Here is a 25199-nt window from a genome sequence, read left to right as displayed (position 1 = left end):
AAGGCTGACAGCATTACTTAAAACTCCAGTCCCATTGCGTTCCTACTGTACTACCCTCCATAAGAGACTATCTTGAACTTCTGACACTTCTCTGCCAACCTCCTGTGATGAAAGGCAAAGAATGACTGGGGGATGAGGGAAGTCGGGGAGGTATTTAAGCCTTTGGCTGGGGTGTCTTTGCCTCCTCCTGGTGGCCAGGTTCTGTATTTTCCAAAAGTAATGAATGCAGATGCGGACTCTTCCCGTTTAAGAATAGCAGCAGCAGTGAGAATGTTATCCATTTGCTAGAGCACTAGTTGGCAGCACTATTTCCTGCCATGTAGTTCTCCAGATGCTTACTTAGGTATCTCTTTAACACAGGTATAACATGGGAACAAAGCAAATTTGATATCAGAAGTAAATTGGATTTTTTATAAATGATAAGTTCTGTCTGAATCACAGAAGAAAATGTTTAAGTTTCATATTCCTGTAATTAGAAACGTATTGATATTATGGGTTAAGTAAAAGAACAACATTATAACATATTAAATTGTGTTCTAAACTCATAAAACACCCCTTATCCTTTCACTACAATTTACTGTCCAATACTAAAACACTACGAAAGATCCCTCAGACACAGGCCTGGGAGAGAGAGATGGGCTTCATGGTAGACACCTTCACCTGGCACAAAAGAATCCAGATCACTAGAAAGCTCTTGCACTGCGCCTCCCTATGGGAACTATTCTATAAGCTTTTGGTGAGATGGCATCTGGTACCTTCCATACTACATAACATTTACAACTCACAGTCCCCCATGTGTTGGAGACTATGTGGACAGACGGGCACGCACCTCCATGTCTGGTGGTCTTGCCCCAAAATACAGCCTCTATGGAGAGATCTTTTCCGCGCCCTCAACTCCATAAATATTAATCCCCCTTTTCTCCCAGAAATCACCCTTCTACATATACAAGTCCCTAATCTATCCAAGGCTTCAGAGGCACTAACAATCTATGTCTTTATGGCAACAAAATTGGCAATTGCTAGAGAATGGAAAAAAAGAAACCACCTTCCCTAGCGCAAGTTCTCAATATCATCAGGTATATTAGGACCATGGAGCAATACTCTCACAGAGTTTTAGATAAAACAGATTTCTATGATGAGACATGGCCCCCTGGCTAACACTTCACCCAGACTGAAATTCTCCACGTCAACCGCTCCTCACCTAACCTATCCTACCCACCTCCTTCCCTCATACTCCCACCTCTGGGCCGGCACTCTCAAGAAGGCACTCTCAAGATAGTTAAGATTTATACCCCCAGTCCACGACCTTTATAGTTTTGATTGTCATACTCAATTCCTCGGACTATATCTCTAGGATGGTGTAATCATCATTAAAATTTACTTCCTATCTATCTCTCCATATCAGAAAACTAAGACATCCTCTCCAGCTTTTACGTACACACTATTGGTCACTACATGGAGAAACAGGAAAAGAACAGACTAACTAATATATTATGTATACATAGCATTATACAAATGCATCTCTTTTCATGTTATGCTTTAAACTGCTTCTGAAATTCCACAAATACTTGTTTATGTTGACCATAATGTATTCCATAATGTTATTTACGTGCTTGTTGTACGTTTTTCTTTTTTGGTTTTTGAACCTGCAAATGTCTTAATAAAAACCTTTAAATAAAAAAAAAATGTTCTAAAGAGCTTAAGCAGATACAGAACCTCACTTATCACCCCTAAGGTTTGCACAAATTGTAGATCTACATCCATGTAACACTTAATCAGATCTGCATCTAACAGAAAATGTGAAGGTTTCAGTAAAGAAGATGTGAGGCTACAGAATTTATATCACCCTGAGTTAAAGGGAGATTTTACTGTAACACATGTTCATCTTTATATGTTTCCAAAACCTTGTTATATCAGTTGCAGTGTTACAAGTTTGGGAAATGTTTCCTTCATGCTCATTTAGTATTTGAAATAGTTACTTTTCTCAATGATATCATCACCTATTGCTCTCAAGGACATGCCCATATAAATAGACTAAGCCTGCAGAAATATTAGACCTGCTCATGTTATCTCTCCCTGTATACACAAATGCTAATAGTTATGTATCGAAATGTTAATGATGAGTGGGACATTAATTAGCAAAACCAGCTATTTCTGATACAAAACTCTCTTCCACCTCCCACTTAGAGGTTGTTTTTTTGCTGCTGCTTCTTGTTTATGTAGCTACAGAGAATACTGCAGTAATTATATTTCCAGTATAGGTGGTGGTTTCAACAGTCAAAAGCAGTTATTTCAATGATCAAAACAAAGGTAAAAACCTATTAATAAACAATTGAATAGACCCCAGCAGGTAACACATTAAAGAGTATATTGACTTGAAGAAAACAATTAGATTCCACAACTTTATTAACATCTACAAAAGGAAAAACAGAGTTTCTGTAGGTCTCTGATATTCTTTCTTCTGTTGTTCACTAGCTCTTCCATTGAAAAATGCTATTGCCATTCATATCCCACTAAATGTCATGTGAAAAGTTAGACGTTGCTGGATAAATTTGTTAATCTGTATTGATGTCATACTGAGTTGTAGCTAAAATCAAGCAGGTAGCCTGGTATCAGGGATATTTGAAGGTATCAATGTGACTGTAGGAGCACTTAAAAAGACGAATGTTTATCAGGGAAAATGTAACGATCTTTACACCACTTTGTTTATTTAAACCAGTGACATTAGAACACACCAATGTTCTGTGAACTATGTATAATTAAAACACAGACACATATATATAAATATATATATATTAATTCTGATCTCTCACCAACACTACAATACAATACATTCTTAGGCGTAATTAACCCCTTAAAAACCACAACGTTCCTTGTACATCGCTGGTCGTTAAGGGTGTGTCTGTTAATAATATTGTGGGTCTTGCTGCGTGCGGCAAGACTGGGCTATTAGACCCTCTTTCCCTCCTGCAGGCTTCCTAAAATGGAGAAAACAATCCCCATACAAAGACCAGAAATGCACAGGGGTTAAATGTTCTGAAATATAGAATTAAGGCACAGTAACCAAGTAACAGAAATGAAGCCAGCTAGCAAAATATAATTGCTTAGATCGCACAGTGGCTACCATCTATGGTATTAACATAATTTTACTAGCCATAGAGCACATCTATTCGAGCTATATTCCCACTTCCATAAAACAAGGGTGTTCTAAACGCACTGGCTTAACAATTATTAGATAGTTGGCTCTTAATGCGTTCTTTGAAGTTTATAAAGTTCCAACTCTTATATTCTAAATATCAAAATTATTTATTTAATGTATGAATTTTCTGATGAGCAATAAGATAAGATTTTAGAGTAAAACATTTCCCACAGTAAGAACATGAAAATGCCTTCTCTCCTGTATGAATTTTCTGATGCTTTATAAGATATGATTTCAGATTAAAACATCTCCCACATTCAGAACAAGAAAACGCTTTCTTTCCTGTATGAATCTGCTGATGAATAATAAGATGTGATTTCAGAGTAAAACATTTCCCACATTCAAAACATGAAAATGCTTTTTCTCCAGTATGAATTGTCAGATGTTTTTTAAGATCTGATTTAATAATAAAACATTTCCCACAATCAGAACACGAAAATGCTTTCTCTCCAGTATGAATTTTTCGATGAGTATTAAGAGTTGACTTCCGAGTAAAACACTTCCCACATTCAGAACATGGAAATGCTTTTTCTCCTGTATGAACGTTCTGATGAGTAATAAGATGCGATTTCCGTCTAAAACATTTCCCACATTCCGAACATGAAAATGCCTTCTCTCCTGTATGAATTTTCTCATGTTTTGTAAGATGTGATTTCAGAGTAAATGTTTTACCACAGACAGAACATGAAAATGCTTTTTCTCCTGTATGAATTTTCTGATGAGTAGTAAGACTTGCTTTCTCAGTAAAATATTTCCCACATTCAGAACAAAAATGTCCTGCGTGGCTTCCTTGATTTTGAAAGTGATTGAAAGAAGTATCAGCACACTGTCCATGACTATAAGCAAAGCCTGTTAAGGAAATGTAATATAAAAATTGTTATTTAATGAAGACACAATGATTTTTTAGAACAATAACTGGTGTTGCTACTTTGAGAAATTAAATAAAGCAATCACTATTTTAAATTAGTGTCACTATTAAGAAGAGATCAATTATCACCCCTACAACTCCCCCCGCCACCATGCTAAAGCTTAAGGGCAGTTTAATGGACAATATAGATTCTTTTGAAGGACTCCCTTGCAGCCCATATTTGTTGAATCACTAAAATAAAAACCATATTATACAGTTGCAAGAAAACATTTGTGAACCCCTTTGGAATTACCTGGATTTCTGCATTGATTTCTCAAATATTTTTTTGTCTGATCTTCATGTTAACCACAATTATAGACAAACACAATCTGACAAAATGACACAAAGTTGGATTTTTGAAGACACTGAATAATGATTCACAGTGCAGGCTGGAAAGAGTAAGTGAACCTCTGTGCTAAAAGCTTTGCCAAAAGTTATTTGGAGTCGTGTTTCAGTTAAGGAGATGAGACTGGAAATGTGGGTTTGTCATTGGACGCTCCGGCTTTAAAAGTGCACCTTAGGCTTTGCTTAGCGTTGTAGCATCCTAGCATACTTGGTTGCTATTCACCCACCCTGTGCTGTTATATTGTGCCTCAGGTTTTCTGCACCCTTTTGATTTTTATAGCGCGGCTGGCATCTTTAGCAACCAGTTTTTTTGTTTTTTCTGTGCTACTAAGCCTAAATAGAGTGCTCTTGTTGCCTCTCATTGCCTGTGTGTTGAATCTTGTATTCTGGGTACGCTATTCTTTCTGCTGCACCTTTTGTTGCTGACTTTGCTGTTTATTGGACTACTCTCTTTTGCCTGTCGCCTGCCCTTGGACTGCCTTTGACCACTCTTTTGACATCTGATTTGGTATCTTTGTTGCCTGTCTAATTTATGACCTATGTCTGTCTCTGACACCCATCTGCCTTGTAATTCTGCCTTGTTATAGATAGACCCGTTACTGACCCAGTTTTTTTAGTTACCCTTTAAGTTACCCCTGCCTCTAGGCCCTAGTGCTGTAGTAATTGGCTGTGGGATTTCCTTCCTGTCTTACTGGCCAGGTACTTGGTTTGATAGGATCTCCTTACAGACCCTTATAGCGTTACACAGTTGCCCATAACTTTAACCCTTTAAGGACAGAGGTGTTTCTTATTTTATGTTCCTAAATGAAAACAGGCCATTTTGGCATTTTTGCTCAGTATTAATTTAATCATAATTATCCAGTTTCTTGTTAAAGGGACAGTGTAATGTAAAATTGTTTTCCTTAATGTGTTTTCAATGACTTGTTATACCAGTAACAGAGTATAACGTGTAAGAAATCGCTCCTTTTCGTGTATTTTTGTGTACAAATTAGCTGGTTTTGTTCTTTGACACCAAAACCCATTAATCTGGTTTAAACTTACAGGAAATCAGATCTCTTTATTTCATTGCTTTCTACACACACACACAAAAATTATTCCTTATCTTATATCTCTTATATGTCTCTTAAAACAGCGATACGTTCAATTTACATTCCCTTCTTCATAACTGCTTTGACAGTGTATTCGCTTACTATTTGAAGATTCTAAAATAACCAACAATCTGCAGGTAAATATCTTTAAGCATAAACTAATATTTTACCTCTCTGATTCCGGAGTGCACTCATACATATTACCTGTATATACCTTTTTTTAAGAAACAGACCTACATAGGTATATCTATTTAAAAATATATAGACCATATGTACGGTAAATACACAGTATGACACTTTATAAAAAATGAATATTGCATGAAAATTAAATTATGCTTACCTGATAATTTCCTTTTCTTCAAACGGGGAGAGTCCACAGCTGCATTCATTACTTTTGGGAAATACAGAACCTGGCCACCAGGAGGAGGCAAAGACAAGGCTTAAACCCCTTCCCCTACTTCCCTCATCCCCCAGTCATTCTGCCTAGGGAACAAGGAACAGTAGGAGAAATATCAGGGTGAAAAAAGGTGCCAGAAGAACAAAAAATTACAGCCGCCTCATAGATAAAAACGCGGGCGGGGAGCTGTGGACTCTCCCCATTTGAAGAAAAGGAAATTATCAGGTAAGCATAATTTAAGTTTTTCTTCATAAACGGCGAGAGTCCACAGCTGCATTCATTACTTTTGGGAAAACAATACTCAAGCTATAGAGGACACTGAATGCAAAATGGGCGGGTACAAAAGGCAGCCCATTCTGAGGACACCATAGCATTAAAACACCCAAACTCCTGACAAAAAAAATGCTTCACCAGAAGCAGAAGGGACAAAAACATAAATTATGCTTACCTGATAATTTTCTTTTCTTCTGACGGGGAGAGGCCACAGCTGCATTCATTACTTTTGGGAATTCAGAACCTGGCCACCAGGTGGAAGCAAAGACACCCCAGCCAAAGGTTTAAATACCTCCCCCACTTCACTCATCCCCCAGTCATTCTGCCGAGGGAACAAGGAACAGTAGGAGAAATATCAGGGTGAAAAAGGTGCAAGAAGAACAATACAATATAACACGCCTCATAGATAAAAATAGACGGGGAGCTGTGGCCTCTCCCCGTCAGATGAAAAGAAAATTATCAGGTAAACATAATTTATTTTTTTCTTCTTAAACGGGAAGAGGCCACAGCTGCATTCATTACTTTTGGGAAAACAATACCCAAGCTATAGAGGACATTGAATGCAAAACGGGAGGGAAAAAAGAGAGGCGGACCCTAATCTGAGGACACCACAGCCTGCAAAACCTTTCTAACGTAGGCTGCTTCCCGGAAAAGAGAACACAGTTAAGAAATTTGTCTAAATACCTACGTGGCATGAAGATAGGACTGCAAGGCACAAACCACATCCAGAATTACGTTGAAAACATTCCTTCGATGAAGGAGGAGTAGGACATAAGAAAGAAACCACAATCTCTTGATTAATGTTGCGAAGTGACACAACCTTAGGAAGAAAACCTAACTTGGTTCGTAGAACAGCCTTATAATCATGGAAAACCAGATAAGGAGGGACGCACTGCAAGGCAGCAATCACAGACACTGCGCACAGAAGCAATAGCCCATAAAAAGTAACCTTCCAAGACAATAATTTAATGTCTACTTCATGCATAGGCTCCAACGGAGTCCGTGCAAAACTTAAAAAAAAACAAAACAAGATTTAAACTCCAAGGCGGAGCAATACATATATATAAACACAGGTCTGATCCTAGCAGAGCCTTAACAAATGACTGCACATCAGGAAGCTCAGCGAACCTCTTGTGCACTAACACAGACAGGGACGAAATCTGTCCCATCAGGGGACTTGCAGAAAATCCCTTCTCCAGTTCATCCTGGACAACAGGATAAGTAGGTCCACCACACCTTATGATAGATGCGACGGGAAACCAGCTTATGAGTTTGAATGAGAGTAAAAATAACTCTCTCAGAAAACCCTCTATTGGCTAGGACTAAGCGTTCAATCTCCACGCAGTCAGCCTCAGAGATCTAGACATAAATCAACAAAGAGACCTTGGTCAGCAGATCCCTGCGATAAGATAACTTCCACGGAGGAGATAATGACATCCCCACTAGTCCGCGAACCATATCCTTCGCGGCCAAGACGGAGCAATCAGTATCACTGATGCCTACTTGATTCAAGCCACTACACTAGGAAATAGTGGTAACGGCCGGAAAAGATAGATTAGATTGAACCTCTAAGGCACCGCTAATGCATCTGTTAGCTCCGCCTGAGGCTCCCTGTACCTCGACCCATATCTGGGTAGCTTGGAATTGAGAAGTCATAAGATCTATCTCTTGCAAATCTCCAAAAACACTCGGGATGGAGACCATTCCCCCGGATGAAAGGATTGTCTGCTGAGGAAATCCGCTTTCCAGTTGTCCACACCAGGAATGTGGATCGCTGACAGTGAACAAACGTGGGTCTCCGCCCACTCCAGAATCCGAGATCATGGGACGAAAGGCAAAGAATGACTGGGTGATGAGGGAAGTGGGGGAGGTATTTAAGCCTTTGGCTGGGGTGTCTTTGCCTCCTCCTGGTGGCCAGGTTCTGAATTCCCAAAAGTAATGCATGCAGATGTGGCGTCTCCCCATTTAAGAAGAAAAAGGAAAAGGCACAAGTAACTGCCCAACAGATAGAACCAGCAAGGCCCTTGTTAGAGACCGCTCAGAATGATTAGACTCGATCGAGCCCAAAAGCCTCTGAGGAGACAAAATCCTGCAGGCTCTCAGCCCACAAATAAACTCACCCCCGACCAGAAGCATCCACATTCTCCCTGAAAGGAAGAAGGACTCAGATAAGGAAGTCTGAAAGGACCCCCAGAAACACACAAAGACTAGGGCAATAAAGAATAAAACCCAAGAGAAACTCCAAGAGAGTAAACAAGGATAAGACAGGGAAAAAACGACGAAAGACCCTACCGACCTAGCAGAGCAAAGGGAGGAAAATCCCAGACCCCTATCTGCATGGAGTCCAAGGGACCAAAGTAAAGACCTGAAAACTAAAGGGAGAAAGGTAGAACCCATCCCCTACGCAGTGTGCTAATTCGCACCCCGGACAGAGCAAGCCAAAAAGGCCCTAACTTCCTGAAACGGATGACCAGAAGGCCAGCCCCAAGGAAAGGGGACAAAAGGCCCAAACAGCCTCGACCCAAAGGAAGAGGTACCATCATCAAGGAAACAGAGTCCAAGAGAACAATCCCAAATGAATCCCCAAAAGAGGAGACAAGTAAACGCCACCAGAACCTGGCAAGACGGATTTCCCTGGAAAACCTGGAACCTCCAACCCCCTCTGGGAAGGAGAAAAAACTCTAGCAACTGAACCAAAAAAACACAGGAGCCTACAGAGTACACCGTAGCAGGATCTGAACCTCGGAAACCCCAGATAAGCATTGATGGGACAAGTAGGACTGAGCACAATACCCTCTGATGCCCCCAGAATAAAAACTAGGACCAGCCTGGTGTCAAGGAATGAAACCTATAACTTGTAACAGGAACAAGAAAACAAAACTAGAGTGAGACACTTGGCACCCCAACCGGACCATCCAGGTGTCTGATATAGGCCACTAGGGACAGAAAACTAGTACCCAACCAAGACCAGCCTGATACGTAGGGCACCCAAGAACTGTCCAAGGCCACAGAAAGTTGCAACCCTAAAGGGATAGACAATTTAAACAGACAAACGGCAGACATAACATGTCCTAACTTTTCATATAACTTCCGCAGAAGCACCAATGCGACCACAAAATCGCTAGTATCAAATTCCAGAGAAGAAATGTTTCCAAAGGAAAAATTTATAACAACATGAGCTTTCAAAATTAAATAAAATACATCCTAACCGGATCAAAATAAAAGAGGGCAACACCCGTAGGTTAATGCCCAACAAGAACGGACACACTGACAGGACCAGCCGGTCAGAGATCCAATTCTTCCAAAGCTCAGAACTGGAAGAAGATACTCAAAAAGAAATATACAACAAGAAGATTGATTCATCCCCATTCATCTAACTCTGCTTGCCGTCTGGAACAGAAGACAGAGGATCCAGCAACCCATTAGGACTGGGATCCTCCAGCACTGCCAAAACATGCCTCAGCAGGACACGAAGGTGCGCTATTCTATAACGAAAAGCAAAACTTACCTCAGAGGAAATCGCTTCCCCAGAGGGCATATCTGAACCAGACGATCGCACGCCTGACGAGCCCTGGTTAACAGAACATGGACAATATCTTCCTGGAAGATGTAAATGCGCCAACGCCATCGATATGGCCATGCAGAACCATGCTGTAACCTCTGGAGCAAACACGCCGCTTTCCGGAGAAAGATAAACGGCGTTTGGGACCCCTGCTTGCGTAGCAAAAGAAAGTTCTAGGGCGTGTGCCTCACGGGATATGGAATCCCCAGGGGTAGATGGCTCAGCGCACTCTAAGTTCCTCGATTCCGTAGAGTAGAGCACTCTAAAGCGGCATTCGGAACATAACTGATGGGCATGGATCACCAGGGCCATTTCATATTCTTCGCAAGAAGTAGAATCTGAATCAGAGACATCCTTCTCCAAAAAATCAGAATCCTCCATAACTTGGAGATTGTAAATATGGACAAAAAATAAACGGCACCTTACACCCCCAGTGGCTGGAGCACTCACCACTTCCAATGACCCAGACTCTAGCGAAACAGACTCTCTTCGTCGTCACACGGTCAGGAATACGGAAAAGAAGGACAGAAGCGTGACCACATCTGGTCACAAGGTGCAACGTGCAGTCCAAGAAAAAGCCTGCCAGTCCGTAAAGACCGCGCAGCCTTCAATAAAGGCCTATGTTCCAAAATAGCCACGAGCCCAAGTATCAATACACATTAGCAGACAGAATACACAACAAACATGATTAAAGCCCCCCCCTTGTTCAATAACCCCCCTCAGGAGACCCTTGATTCCATAAGATAAAAGGAGTCCCACTGAGACCCTGTCTTTTTCTATATACATTACATTTCCATATTGAAAGTAAAATGAAACAATCTTACCAGAATCTACTCCGTAGAACGGGAACATGGTCCTTCAAGTGTGACAGATAGTAGCATCGCTTCTGACATGGACTTGAGAGAAGAAAGCCGGCAGCGAAATTTGTCAATGCTGATTGCTTATGGAGCTGTTAATATGAGTCGGGATGGTTTCGCAGAAAGACTCTCCCTGCATCTCCGGACTCTAAATTTCATCCAAGCTCTCACTGAGAGGCTGACAGGACTACTTAAAACTCCAGTCCCATTCCGAAGAGTACTACCCTCCATAAGAGACTAACCGAAAACTTCTGACACTTCTCTCCCAACCTCTTGTGACGAGAGGCAAAGAATGACTGGGGGATGAGGGAAGTGGGGGAGGTGTTTTGGCCTTTGGCTGTGGTGTCTTTGCCTCCTCCTGGTGGTCAGGTTCTGTATTTTGCAAAAGTAATGAATGCAACTGTGGACTCTCGCCGTTTATGAAGAAAATATGCTTGTACAGGCTTATAAATAACTTGCGCATAACTCGTAATCTGGCCCTATATATTTAACTATTTTTTCACCAAGGACAAAAATTAAAACTTACGGATAATATATATATATATATATATATATATATATATACACACACACACACAGTATATATATATATATATATATATATATATATATACATATACATACACACACACAGTATATATATATATATATATATATATATATATATATATTTTTTTTTTTACAGCAAACTATAAGAAAAGAAATAGGACATACAATTCAATGAACTATATAGGAGATAGGGAATCAAGCACTCTTTTATAAATGAATCAAAAGATTGAATATCTTAATAATGGAGTTACATCTCTAATCCATATATCACCAATAGTCAAGACATAATATATGTATACCAACACATGACATCAAATTATTTAACCCTGAAGGTGTGCACACCTAGTACAAATAGCACAAAATATGCTAATGGTTTATAAATATTCCAAACACACTATACCCTAGCTGCACATGCTATCCTATATTAGTGAGGGATAATGTCAGACAGGTAACATATGAGATCTGAATGTGATGGAATATTGATAATGGACAGCTAGCACACAGTGGTCAGCTAGCACACAGTAGCAAATATTATAGGCAGCCCCATGCAATAAGCACAATGTTTAAGCGTTATGACACTGGACAGCTAGCACACAGTGATCAGCTAGCTCACAGTGAAAAAATGTTATTGACATGCAAAGAGTACAAAAATTTCAGCGTTATGCATATGACAATATGAATCATTTAGAGAGACCTCAAAACATACTACACCCTACTGCACTCGGTACCCAAGAAATTACAAGGGATAATTACCGGGCAGAAACAATCTTGGGATCTAAGTATGATGAGGTGCCTTATACATGGCATACATATGATCCTATCATAGCAATAGTAAAACAGCAGTTACGTGCAGATATTTTCAAACAGATGCATGCCAGCAAGGAAAAAGTTGTAACAGTTCACATGTAGCATATCCAACACAGAGCAAGTGTGTCACCTGTGAATATATGAAAAGGACGAAGGTGTTCTCGGGTAACTGTGATAAGGTATTTCATATTAATCATTTTTTCAACTGCAACACGGAAGGGGTAGTCTACCTCCTAGAATGCTCATGCCCGGCGTTTTACGTGGGGAAAACGAAAAGGATCTTTAAGGACCGTATTAAAGAGCATAGGGACGATATAAAAGGACAAATTCAAACGAGCAGTGTTGCTAGACATTATCAAGAAAAACACAAAAGTAATCCGAGTTGTCTAAAATTCACAGGGATTGACAAGGGTATTTTGCATGGGAGGGGAGGAGATAATAACAAATGCCTCCTCCAAAAAGAATGCAAGTGGATTTACACCCTTAAGACACTTTCCCCGAATGGTATGAATGAAAAACTAGACATGGCTAGTTTTATCTAAGTATCTTCTATGCGCTGCTTATGTTTAAGGCACTGGATGTTGCCCTCTATTCACTTTGCAATTTTGTTGCAAATAATATCTTTTGAAAATGATCAACGCTGGTATTCTAGCTTAGGTCATTATATGTTGTAGGCATTCTCTCTGATGCCTTCTTGCTCTCTTGTGATTTTGTGCTTGTGGAAAATGTAAATAATATGTAAAAATTGGGTATAATAGAAAATAATGAAATTCTTTAGTTTTGACAAATTAGTGAACTCCCTTTTAATGATATTACTTATATAAGAATGGGTTTATATAGAACCAAATGTTGACAATAGTTCTTTATATGTATACATATACCTCACTATTCTGTTTTATATGGCAAATAACAAGTTAATAGGAGGAGGAGTTTTTTTGCCTTTATAATCTCCATGTACAGGGCATAAGTTCATCTGCCCTGAGGAAGCCCTGTCTTTTGAATTGACACTAAGGGTGAAACGATCGTAGGCATTGGATGAACTACTCACATGACTAACCCGGAAGTGATGATGCTGTTTGCTTTTGCCATGTGGATTTCGGCGTGTAAAGCACACTAAGTAGCAGCTGGGATATTGAAGGAGCACTGGAAGCGAATACTACAGCAGAGACCTGACGGTTCATGTGGATTACAATTATATGTCAGATAAGTGTAACAACACCTACATTTGCTAATATCTGGAAAATAACTTAACTTTGCAATAACCGCTATTTGTGGAGGGTCAGCCTGGTCTGACTTTGATTGCTCTGTGTTGGATATGCTACATGTGAACTGTTACAACTTTTTCCTTGCTGGCATGCATCTGTTTGAAAATATCTGCACGTAACTGCTGTTTTACTATTGCTATGATAGGATCATATGTATGCCATATATAAGGCACCTCATCATACTTAGATCCCAAGATTGTTTCTGCCCGGTAATTATCCCTTGTAATTTCTTGGGTACCGAGTGCAGTAGGGTGTAGTATGTTTTGAGGTCTCTCTAAATGATTCATATTGTCATATGCATAACGCTGACATTTTTGTGCTCTTTGCATGGGATTGCCAATAACATTTTTTCACTGTGAGCTAGCTGTCCAGTATCATAACGCTTAAACATTGTGCTTATTGCATGGGACTGCCTATAATATTTGCTACTGTGTGCTAGCTAACCACTGTGTGCTAGCTGTCCATTATCAATATTCCATCACATTCAGATCTCATATGTTACCTGTCTGACATTATCCCTCACTAATATAGGATAGCATGTGCAGCTAGGGTATAGTGTGTTTGGAATATTTATAAACCATTAGCATATTTTGTGCTATTTGTACTAGGTGTGCACACCTTCAGGGTTAAATAATTTGATGTCATGTGTTGGTATACATATATTATGTCTTGACTATTGGTGATATATGGATTAGAGATGTAACTCCATTATTAAGATATTAAATCTTTTGATTCATTTATAAAAGAGTGCTTGATTCCCTATCTCCTATATAGTTCATTAAATTGTATGTCCTATTTCTTGTCTTATAGTTTGCTGTAAAAATATTACTTATAGGGTCTGCACCATGTACAACTATACTATTATTAGTCTATTATTATAAGGTTTTTGTATTTACATCAAACGTTTGTCCAGTACCCCTTTGAATCTTTATATATATATATATATATATATATATATATACAACATTTGGTTTAGCACACCTTACAAAAAGTTTATACACACATCTTTGGGAGTGCTGTCAATATGACCTAGTCAATACACAAACAAAAAGGTATTAGTGCACATCATTTTCAAAAGCGCAACATATTTTTTTAACTGCTGCAACAAATTTGTTTGTTTTAATTGGGATCTTAGTCACACAATATGGCTATATTCTGATTAGCCAGTCACCACTTACAAGGTGCCTCAATATAGACTGGTCCTAACACTACAGTCCTTTGCCTCAGAGGGCTGAATCATTCCTGCTTTTACTCTTCATAATATAATGAGACTCCCTAGCTTAATATTGACAACTCTATTACACTGTCATTCAGCCCTCTGAGGCAAAGGACTTAAGTAATTAAATGCCCTATCCTCCTGACTTGCTGTATTAGAACATAACAGTCATAGAACTGACTGAACAATAACAGTAATAACAATAACTTATATACTTATAAATTATAAATAAACACAAAACACAGAGACCCGTGAGTCACGTTTATTATGAAACAAGAGAACCGGCTGGAAGCAACAAGGTAAACCTATACCAGGTGGCAGCAATCTAGCTAGGAGAGTAAGCAACCCCCTGCTAGGAAGATGGGCTGTGCCCGTGAATGCCTACACAAGCGGAGCTTAGCTGCATGCAGAAGGCTTAGGGAGGCATCTTCAGAATGGGGGAGGGCCCCCAGGCCCACGCCTGCAGAGACTACCCTCCCCCTGGGGCAGCCGTCACTCTACCTCTGATGGCAACCCGGGACGCGGGCCAACCGCCCAACCAGGGTGTAAAACATAGAACTCCGAACCAGTAGGACCAGGTGTGACTAGGCGCATGTGCATGCCACTACCTGGAGAGTCAAAAACTACCGTCCTTGGACTTAAGGAAACGAGCCGCGTAGCCCTCATCCTGCCTCAGACCCCTGCTGAAAAACACCATAGTGATGCCCAGCCTAAAGATTGCCGCCTTACTAGATTAAAGGGGTGGGAGGGAAGCTGTAAAGACGAGCTGGAAAGAGAGTCTGGGGCCTGTAACCTAGCTTCTTATAGGTAATCTAAATCCCCACCCACTTTAATGCAACATTGTTGCCATTTCACAGCAGCACACTCCTAAGGGCCTTAATTCTTATGTTTTTTTTACAGGCTATTCTGCCCTCCACTGTCTTAAGTAAATAAATGCCTTATCCTCCTAGCTTGCTGTATTATAACATAACAGTCATAAAACTGACTGAACAATAACAGTAATCCTCCTGGTTTGCTGTATTATAACATAACAGTTATAGAACTGACTGAACAATAACAGTAATAACAATAACTTATATACTTATAACTTAAAAATAAACACAAAACACAGAGTGTGGGAAAAGACCTTTGAGTCACATTAATTATGAAACAAAAGAACCGTCTGGAAGAAACAAGGCAAACCTATACCAGGTGCCAGCAATCTAGCTAGGAGAGTAAGCAACCCCCTGCTAGGAAGATGGGCTGCGCCTGTGAATGCCTACACAAGCGGAGCTTAGCTGCACACAGAAGGCTTAGGAAGTTCTCGGCATTGTCAGACTGGCGCTCGCCTGCGGAAACTACCCCCCCCGGGGCATCCGTCACTCTACCTCTGATGGCAAACCGGGGTGTGGACCAACCGCCAGAAGAAACAGTTTAACAGGCACAGCTCTTGCCGCCACCCTCATAGATGTAACAAAATAGCACGCCTCAAATTACACAGGAAAAGGTAAATGCCTTTCTCAGAGAGGTGCACCCCGTCCCTCCTGTAGAGGCTCCTCTCAGCTGTTGTGATGTTCCCATGTTCCAAAACAATATCTCCTAACTGGGCCAGGAAAATCCTAACTTTCTTATTCAGTTTCTTACAAACCTGAAAGGCCGCCCTGTGGGGCTGCATATGGTGCCACTCAATTCTAGGGATAATGTTGGACCACCCTAACCTCAAATCGGGAACCCACGACTAGATCACCGCACTGAGCTGCTTGCACGGCAAGAGCCCCATATCATTCCCCCCAGCGTGAATGATCATAACGTGGGTTTTCTCCCACCTGTGCAATGTCCCATGCAATAACCCAGGTAGACCCTGCCAAGACAGACCCCTACGCACTAGCCATCTAATGGTGACCCTAGAGGAAGGGAATCCCAGCTGGTGCCCATCAGATCTTGTGATTGCTCTTAGCTCCGCTCAATGGATGTAGGAGTGACCCGTGATTCACAGTCTCAACGGACCGCCCCTCACCCCTGCAAAGAAACAACAGTTAAAACAAGAAACATTGCAAATTGAAAAAAAAACAGTCACTCAGTCAAAGGCCTAACGTACAGCAGGTATCTCTTAGACCTCCATCTCCCTAGCGATCTAATGTGGTCAGCAGACCAACCCAGACCCGTGGCGGTGGTAGCCGCTCCAACCCTGAATGCATGAGGAGCAATGACCCTCGGGTCAAGGCCTATTCTAGACGCTGCCCAGCCCAGGGCTCTCCAAAATTGGAATCTTGTCAACAGGGAACCAATTCTGTGGACAAGGAATTGTGACAGACCCTCTGGATGCACGTCCATGTAGGTCCTAATGAGCCCGACTGGGCAATAAACTTAGCCCTCGTGGGCCAGTAACGACATCCAAACTCTTTTCCCTTCTTGGTCAGTCTTCGATCTGGGAAGAAATACAAGAATAGACGACTCGTCATTCTTGACATGAGAGGCCAGAAGACCTCCAGGCTTGTTCCTCAAGGGGGGGACCAATTCTCCCACCCTGAGTGCCCCGTGAAAAGCCAACCCGAAGGCGGCGGAGAACAGGGTAGCTTTGTAGGCAGAAGAACACACCATGGGCAAAGCTTGACAAAGGACAACCAATCGCTCGATTATAACGGGTTCCCTAACTTCCTTTGTTCTGGGCACCATACACTCCCAACCCCTCAGTACCTGTCTAACCAGGAAGGTTTTTGAAGAGTCAGCGAGGCTGTATAGCTTACAGAAGGAGGACACGGCAGTCAGTCAAGAACAGACTGCCCCTTTAGATATCCCATTACCTTTAATCTCGGTGATCCAATCCAGAAGACCCCATTGGTCGCCATTGCAAGATGGTCGGCCAGTCCTATCGCAGAAAGCGATCCACTCAGACCAGTGCTTCACATAAGTGTTCCAGGTAGAAGGGGCAAGTGAAGAATGGATCATGGCAATCAAAGGTCCCCATTCAGCGCTACCTGCCATAGATAATCAGGACAAAGCTATCAGTTAGTATCCGCCTGAGGAACTAACGCATAGAAGGCTTCCCACTGAAAGCGGGAAAGCCCATCAGCAATCCTATTCTGGACACCAGGCACATGTTTAACCTGGAACACAATATTCAGGTGCAGACACCTCAGCACCAGCAGCTTTAAGTATCCCACCACCGGAGGAGACCCAGACGTGAGCTTGTTAATGGCGAAAACAACGCTCATGTTTTCTGTCCAGAATACCACCTTGTGGTCTTGAAGCTGTTCGCCCCAAACTTTGAGGGCCACTATGATGACAAGCCCCTTATCGATCCATGACCAAAGCCATGGGCCTGCACTCCATCGACTGGACAAAAAGGCACCCTTCTTGTGGGACCCTGCCGCATCAGTGAACAACTGAATCACCGAGTTGGAAGAAACAGCCCTCAGCCATTAGGCAGATTCCATTAAAATGACTCAGAACATGCTCTCATACCACACGGTCATCCACCATTTCAGGTGACACGCGAAACCTACACATTTGAGACCGCTCCTCGCACAACTGCCGTTCAAGCCGTCGGAGGAACATCCTACCCATAGGAATAATTCTGCCGGCTAAATTCAGAAGGCCCAGGAGGGTCTGAAGGTCCTTTACAGACCTCCGATTTCATGAACCTGACAGACCCCAACATGCGGGCAATTTTATCCTGTGGCAAACGACACTGCTTTGCCACTGAGTCGATTTCCATGTCCAGAAAAGTGAGGCATGTACAAGGACCCTTGGTCTTATCCTCAGCCAAAGGGACTCCCATCCTGGTCATCAAGAGTCTGGTGACCTATCACTTTCAAACCCAGAATCATCAGACGATGAACTAAACCCCCTATGCCCGCAAGATAAAATGGCCTTACCAGATCCCAGAGAACGAGGCACAGGCAGGGGACCGGATGAAGTTGATGGCTGCTCATGGCTCTGCTCCTCATCGCCACAACCATCTGGACCTGAATGCATAGCTATAATTGCTCCTTGAGGCTCCATGGTATCCTGAAAGGAAAAATGAGAGAGAGGAGTACCATGGGGGGAGGACAAGGGCCGATTAACAATAGCATCAATCCCACCTGGGCTATCACTCCTACGCTCTGCGCCACACACGGTCTCCATGCTTTCAGACACACTGCCCACTTGCACATCCAACACCGCATTAGCAAACTGAACTTGCCTGACAGGGCCCTGCTCTGCGCCTAGCGCAGTCCCATGACTGAGAAGAACGCTAGAAACCTTCTTAGCAGAGGCCCTAGTAGTGACACCCGGAAAGGCCTCGCTGGGGGGGGACACCCGCGGATGAGCCACGTACGCCCCGCGTTGCGCTTTGAGTGCACCGCGATGTGGCCGCACGGCTCCTAGGCCGAGAATTTCCACCGGCCCGCTTATTACCCCCTGCCTGCCCAGATAATTGCTGACCAGTCAAGGCCCACCACCCTGTGAATTGTCCCCACGTGGCTCACAGCTGTGACCCCCTAGAGTACCAATAACATTGCCCCCACGCGAGCGCTGATCCTCAGTGGCAAGCTGCGCCCCCCAACGGGCCTCACCCCCCCCAAGCACTCCTCTCTTACCTGAGCACCCTGGAGGCAAAGACAATGCTGCCCGTTTAGATGCCTGTTCCCGAATGGCCATACTGGAAATGACATCACCAGAAGCGGTGAAACCGGAAGTGACATCATCTGGAGCGGACATGGCCGCACGCATGGAGGAAGATTCCTGCGCTGACACCGACACCGCCGGACGAGCCGGAGATGGCAGAGGGGACCCAAAACTTGTGACCGCAGGAGGGAGACCATCACCTGACAGGATCGACGAGAGGGACTGAAGAAGCGTGACCATGGCCGATACCGCATCACCAGACAAGGTAACCGACGGAGAAGGTAAGGCTACAACGCTCCCACTATCTCCAGCTACCGACACATTGGGGGGCAGCATTTGGGATGGAGGGATAACGACCCCGGACCCAACCACGGACAAACGAGGGAAGCAAGGGAAGTGGATGAGAGCACCGCCGCGGTAGGTGGGGCCTGAGAGGGGGGACTACGCGCACCTCAGGGAATAAGGAAGAGACCGGGCCTTAGGGGATGGCGGTATGACGTCCTACTCAGAGTCAAAGTCCCCAATCATCAGCTCCTCCAACTCTTCCATCCTCACAGGTACTCCGGCAAAGCGATCCATGCTGCAGAAGACCGAAAAAATGAAGACCCTGCAAGCTGTGAAGACGAGAGGGTCTGGGGCCTGTAACCTAGCTTCTTATAGGTAAGCTAAATCCCCACCCACACTAATGCAACATCATTGCCACTTCACAGCAGCACACTCCTAAGGGCCTTATTTCTTATGTTTGTTACGGGCTATTCTGCCCTCCACTGTCTGTAGTGTTAGGACCAGTCTATATTGGGGCACCTTGTAAGTTGGTGACTGGCTAAGCAGAATATAGGCATATTGTGTGACTAAAATCCCAATTATATTTAAAAAGAATAGTTGTCTCTTGATGATTTTTGCAGGCAATTTTTTGCAGCAGTTCAAAAAATATGTTGTGCTTTTTAAAATGGATGTGCGCAAATACCTTTTTGTTTGTGTGTGTGTGTGTATATATATATATATATATATATATATATATATATATAAATAAAACCCCAATTCCAAAAAAGTTGGGATCGTATGAAAAATGCAAAAAAACTAAACAAAAACAGAATTTATGCTTACCTGATAAATTTATTTCTCTTGTGATGTATCGAGTCCACGGATTCATCAATACTTGTGGGATATTCTCCTTCCTTACAGGAAGTGGCAAAGAGAGCACCCACAGCAGAGCTGTCTATATAGCTCCTCCCTTAGCTCCACCCCCCAGTCATTCGACCGAAGGCTAGGAAGAAAAAGGAGAAACTATAGGGTGCAGAGGTGACTGAAGTTTTTAAAATAAAAATATACTACCTGTCTTAAATAAACAGGGCGGGCCGTGGACTCGATACATCACAAGAGAAATACATTTATCAGGTAAGCATAAATTCTGTTTTCTCTTGTAAGATGTATCGAGTCCACGGATTCATCCATACTTGTGGGATACCAATACCAAAGCTTTAGGACACGGATAAAGGGAGGGACAAGACAGGTACCTTAAACGGAAGGCACCACTGCTTGTAGAACCTTTCTCCCAAAAATAGCCTCCGAAGAAGCAAAAGTATCGAATTTGTAAAATTTGGAAAAAGTATGAAGCGAAGACCAAGTCGCCGCCTTACAAATCTGTTCAACAGAAGCCTCATTTTTAAAAGCCCATGTGGAAGCCACTGCTCTAGTAGAATGAGCAGTAATTCTTTCAGGAGGCTGCTGGCCAGCAGTCTCATAAGCCAAACGGATGATGCTTTCAGCCAAAAAGAAAGAGAGGTAGCCGTAGCCTTTTGACCTCTCCGCTTACCAGAATAAACAACAAACAATGAAGATGTTTGACGGAAATCTTTAGTTGCTTGTAAGTAGAACTTTAAAGCACGAACCACATCAAGATTGTGCAACAGACGTTCCTTCTTTGAAGAAGGATTAGGACACAACGAAGGAACAACAATTTCCTGATTGATATTCCTATTAGAAACAACCTTAGGAAGGAATCCAGGTTTGGTACGCAAAACCACCTTATCTGCATGGAAAACAAGGTAAGGTGAGTCACACTGTAAAGCAGATAACTCAGAAACTCTTCGAGCCGAAGAGATAGCTACTAAAAGCAGAACTTTCCAAGATAGAAATCCTCCGCCCATCGGATTATTTCGGTTACCTCCATCATCGCTAGAGAACTCCGTGTTCCTCCTTGATGATTGATATAAGCTACAGTCGTGATGTTGTCCGACTGAAATCTGATGAATTTGGCCGCAGCTAGCTGAGGCCACGCCTGAAGCGCATTGAATATCGCTCTCAGTTCTAGAATGTTTATCGGGAGGAGAGTTTCCTCCCGAGACCATAAGCCCTGTGCTTTCAGGGAGTTCCAGACTGCACCCCAGCCTAGCAGGCTGGCATCTGTCGTTACTATGAGCCACTCTGGCCTGCGGAAACACATTCCCTGAGTCAGGTGGTCCTGAGACAACCACCAGAGAAGAGAATCACTGGTCTCCTGGTCCAGATGCAGTTGAGGAGATAAATTTGCATAATCCCCATTCCACTGTTTGAGCATGCATAGTTGCAGTGGTCTGAGGTGTAGGCGGGCAAAAGGAACTATGTCCATTGCCGCTAACATGAGTCCGATTACCTCCATACACTGAGCCACTGATGGCCGAAGAATGGAATGAAGAGCTCGGCAAGTGGTTAAGAGTTTTGATTTTCTGACCTCCGTCAGAAATATTTTCATTTCTACCAAGTCTATCTGAGTCCCTAGGACGGACACTCTTGTGAGAGGGAAGAGAGAACTATTTTTTATGTTCACCTTCCACCCGTGAGATCTCAGAAAAGCCAACACGATGTCCGTGTGAGACTTGGCTAGCTGGAAAGTCGTAGCCTGAATTAAGATGTCGTCTAGATAAGGCGCCACTGCTATGCCCCGCGGTCTTAGAACCGCCAGAAGGGACCCTAGCACCTTTGTGAAAATTCTGGGAGCCGTGGCCAACCCGAAGGGAAGGGCCACAAACTGGTAATGCCTGTCCAGAAAGGCGAATCTGAGGAATTGATGATGATCTCTGTGAATAGGGATGTGTAGATATGCATCCTTTAAGCCCACGGTAGTCATATATTGATCCTCCTGGATCAACGGTAGAATAGTCCGAATAGTCTCCACCTTGAATGATGGTACTCTGAGGAATTTGTTTAGAATTTTGAGATCCAAGATTGGTCTGAATGTTCCCTCTTTTTTGGGAACCACAAACAGGTTTGAGTAAAACCCTAGCCCTTTTTCTGCTTTTGGAACTGGGCGGATCACTCCCATGGTATGTAGGTCTTCTACACAGCATAAGAACGCCTCTCTCTTTGTCTGGTTGGCAGACAATTGAAAAATGTGAAATCTCCCCCTTGGGGGGGGGGGGGGGGGAGTCTTTTAAGTCCAGAAGATATCCCTGGGACACAATTTCTAAAGCCCAGGAATCGTGAACATCTCTTGCCCAAGCCTGAGCGAAGAGAGAGAGTCTGCCCCCTACTAGATCCGGTCCCGGATCGGGGGCTACCCCTTCATGCTGTCTTAGAGGCAGCTGCAGGCTTCTTGGCCTGTTTACCCTTGTTCCAAGCCTGGTTAGGTCTCCAGACTGACTTGGATTGGGCAAAATTCCCCTCTTGCTTTGCAGCAGGGGAAGCTGAAGCGGGACCACCCTTGAAGTTCCGAAAGGAACGAAAATTATTTTGTTTGGTCCTCATTTTATTTGTTTTATCCTGAGGGAGGGCATGGCCTTTCCCTCCAGTGATGTCTGAAATAATCTCTTTCAGTTCAGGCCCGAATAGGGTCTTTCCTTTGAAAGGGATGTTCAAAAGTTTAGATTTTGATGACACATCAGCAGACCAGGACTTAAGCCATAACGCCCTGCGTGCTAAAATGGCAAAACCTGAATTCTTTGCCGCTAATTTATCCAGTTGGAAAGCGGCATCTGTAATGAAAGAATTAGCCAACTTAAGGGCCTTAATTCTATCCATAATATCCTCTAATGGAGTCTCCATCTGAAGAGCCTCTTTTAGAGCCTCGAACCAGAAAGCAGCTACAGTAGTTACAGGAACAATGCATGCAATAGGTTGGAGAAGAAAACCTTGATGAACAAAAATTTTCTTCAGGAGACACTCTAATTTTTTATCCATAGGATCTTTGAAAGCACAACTGTATTCGATAGGTATAGTTGTACGCTTAGCAAGAGTAGAAATAGCTCCCTCCACCGTAGGAACCATCTGCCACAAGTCCCGCATGGTGTCAGATATGGGAAACATTTTCTTAAAGACAGGAGGGGGAGCGAACGGAATACCTGGTCTATCCCACTCCTTAGTAACAATATTCACAATCCTCTTAGGGACTGGAAAAACATCAGTGTAAACAGAAACCTCTAAGTATTTGTCCATTTTACACAATTTCTCTGGGACCACTATAGGGTCACAATCATCTAGAGTCGCTAATACCTCCCTGAGCAATAAGCGGAGGTGTTCAAGCTTATATTTAAAGGCCGTCATATCAGAATCTGTCTGAGGGAGCGTCTTTCCTGAATCAGAAATTTCTTCCTCAGATAACAAATTCCTTACCCCTACTTCAGAACATTGTGAGGGTATATCGGATACGGCTACTAAAGCGTCAGACAGCTCAGCATTTGTTCTTAACCCAGAGCTGTCACACTTTCCTTGTAAACCAGGCAGCTTAGATAAAACCTCTGTGAGGGTTGTATTCATAACTGTGGCCATGTCTTGTAAAGTAAATGAATTTGACGCACTAGAGGTACTTGGCGTCACTTGTGCGGGCGTTACTGGTTGTGACACTTGGGGAGAGCTAGATGGCAAACCCTCATTTCCTTCTGTCTGAGAATCATCTATTGCTATATTTTTAAGTGCTAAAATATGCTCTTTATAATTTATAGACATATCAGTGCAAGTGGGACACATTCTAAGAGGGGGTTCCACAATGGCTTCTAAACACATTGAACAAGGATTTTCCTTGATGTCAGACATGTTAAACAGGCTAGTAATGAAACAAGCAAGCTTGGAAAACACTTTAATCAAAGCAAATAATACTTAGGAAAAAAATAAAAAATAAATAAAAAAAAATGGTACTGTGCCTTTAAGAGAAAAAAAGATGCACAAACTCTGCAAAACAGTGTAAAAAAGCAGTAAACTTAATGAATTTTTTACAGTAGCATTATAAAGCCTTAGTAAGTTTGCATAGCCAGACAAATAAACGATTAACCCCTTAATGTAAAAACCGGATTGACAAAACCTCAAAAACCGGTAAAAAAATGTTCAGCACCTTGCAACAGCTCTGCTGTGGGGCCTACCTGCCCTTTAGGATAGATTTGTGGGGGAAAAAAACTTCTTTTAAGCCCTCAAACACAGCAGGACCCTCTGGAGAAGCAGCTGGATGTCTCTGAGTAAAAGAAACTGTGCAACTGAGGCGCGAAAATGGCCCCTCCCACCTCACTCGATGTTATGGGGCCTAAAAGAAACACACCAAAGTGTTTCTAAACTAGCCATGTGGGTTAATAACCCTTAAATAAGCCACAATTACCCCTTAAAGTCCCTCAAAAAACATTATGTTTTCAATAGAAAAAAACGTCTTTTCCTATCAGTGTCACCAGTAACCAATGAGCCCTTTATGCAAGCTGGGATTCCTACTAAATGTCTGAATACAGCTTACCCTTCCCTCATGGGGATATTGCCAGCCTTTTCTTGAATTATCACAGTCTGTCTAGAAAAAAATAGACTGAACATACCTCAATGCAGCTTAGCATGCAAACCGTTCCCCCAACTGAAGTTTTCCTGTACTCTTCAGCCCTTGTGAGAACAGCAGTGGATCTTAGTTACAAAGTGCTAAGATCATCATCCTCCTTGCAGAAATCTTCATCCCTTTTCTGCCAGAGAGTGAATAGTACACACCGGTACCATTTAAAATAACAAACTTTTGCTTGAGAAAATAAAAACTAACATTTTTGTCACCACACTCACTTTACCCTTCCTAGTACTTAGAGTAGGCAAAGAGAATGACTGGGGGGTGGAGCTAAGGGAGGAGCTATATAGACAGCTCTGCTGTGGGTGCTCTCTTTGCCACTTCCTGTAAGGAAGTTGAATATCCCACAAGTATGGATGAAT

General features: G+C 42.6%; 1 protein-coding gene across 1 annotated transcript in view; it reads right to left on the bottom strand.

The window, feature by feature from the left end:
• Positions 1–2388: 2388 nt before the first annotated feature.
• The window catches only part of LOC128657197 (oocyte zinc finger protein XlCOF6.1-like), an 89609-nt gene continuing 66798 nt past the window's right edge, over positions 2389–25199 (bottom strand). The window contains exon 7 of the mRNA XM_053711449.1: positions 2389–4048. Within this exon, the coding sequence (XP_053567424.1) occupies positions 3303–4048 (746 nt within the window). The 3' untranslated portion in view covers positions 2389–3302. The remainder of the gene's footprint in view (positions 4049–25199) is intronic.

The sequence above is a fragment of the Bombina bombina genome, chromosome 4 (assembly GCF_027579735.1).
Source record: "Bombina bombina isolate aBomBom1 chromosome 4, aBomBom1.pri, whole genome shotgun sequence".
NCBI classification, from domain to species: Eukaryota; Metazoa; Chordata; class Amphibia; order Anura; family Bombinatoridae; genus Bombina; species Bombina bombina.
Note: the sequence above shows the minus strand (reverse complement) of the source record. Positions and strands in the feature narration are given on the sequence as shown.